Here is a 1,171-nt window from a genome sequence, read left to right as displayed (position 1 = left end):
ATTTTATTTTATTTTTAAAAAGAGGATTGATGTTTGCTCTGAAATGTTGATTAGGTTTTAGTTCTCAGAACTCGCACAATAACGGCTCTTAAAACTATAGCACTCTTTCCCATTGGTTTAACAATTAATAATTTTATCCATGAAATGTTTGATAAAACATGCTTCTTTTTACGCATGAAGCTACAGGTTTTGTAAATACTGAAAGTTCTATTAACTACAACTATGTCTTCTTTCCAAAATACCTTATTCAGCCTTCAATAATTTTTCAGAACAGTATTTTCCTATTGTTGAAGACAATAGAACAAATTATGTCATTTTTCTTAATACACAGTTGGAGAATTTGATGCTGGACAAAGATGGACACATAAAAATTACAGATTTTGGGCTTTGCAAAGAAGGGATCACAGATGCTGCCACCATGAAGACATTCTGTGGTACACCCGAGTATCTGGCACCAGAGGTATGCTTCAGTTCCATCCACAGGAGCAGTAACATTGACATAATGCTTTGCAAAGTAAACCATCTGAGCATTGTTAGCAACTGCAATACCTGCTACTTTTACCTTGATTTCAACCTGAATCAAATGTATTTTGCTCTTACTTGTTTAATGTGGTATAATAGGGACAAGATTATATAGAAATTAAATTTTATGAACTTTATAAGCATAAAGGCACTAACTGAAGTACATTAAATCAATTTTTATTTCTTGGCCATATATATTTTCTTTCTTGGTTATGCCCATTTTGATTAATTTATTAAAACAGAGTAATTGACTTTAGCATGAATGTTTACAGTTTTTTAAACGATCTTGGGCCTTCCTTAGAAACAAAAAAACAGTGCTTAAAGGATTATTGTAGTATTTTGAGTTTTTATATTTAATTGTGGAAATTATTTTATTGGAAAAGTTAATGAAACAACACTAGCTACATTTTAGAATTCACGTCAAAGGAAGCTTCCACACGGTGACCTCCCTGTGCTAAGGGTTGCACAGTAATTCAGTAATTTGTTTACTTAACAAATATTTATTGTGTTTCTACTATATTTCGGATATTTTTCTGGGTGATTTGGTTACAGGACTAAGAAAATGACCCTCATCTCAGAGAACTTACTTCTATTGAATAAAAATAAATAAAAAACATAATATCTTAAGTGGCATGAAGGGGGAAAAAAA

General features: G+C 31.3%; 1 protein-coding gene across 1 annotated transcript in view; it reads left to right on the top strand.

Annotated features, from left to right (window-relative positions):
* Nucleotides 1-1,171, top strand: part of LOC103605698 (RAC-gamma serine/threonine-protein kinase-like) — a 102,186-nt gene that overhangs the window by 32,710 nt on the left and 68,305 nt on the right. The window contains exon 4 of the mRNA XM_008590324.1: nt 332-460. Coding sequence (XP_008588546.1) covers nt 332-460 — 129 coding nt within the window. The remainder of the gene's footprint in view (nt 1-331; nt 461-1,171) is intronic.

This window comes from Galeopterus variegatus, unplaced genomic scaffold (genome assembly GCF_000696425.1).
Source record: "Galeopterus variegatus unplaced genomic scaffold, G_variegatus-3.0.2 Scaffold5993, whole genome shotgun sequence".
Taxonomy (NCBI): domain Eukaryota; kingdom Metazoa; phylum Chordata; class Mammalia; order Dermoptera; family Cynocephalidae; genus Galeopterus; species Galeopterus variegatus.
The sequence above is the reverse complement of the archived record's forward strand: the minus strand, read 5'-3'. Positions and strand labels throughout refer to the sequence as shown.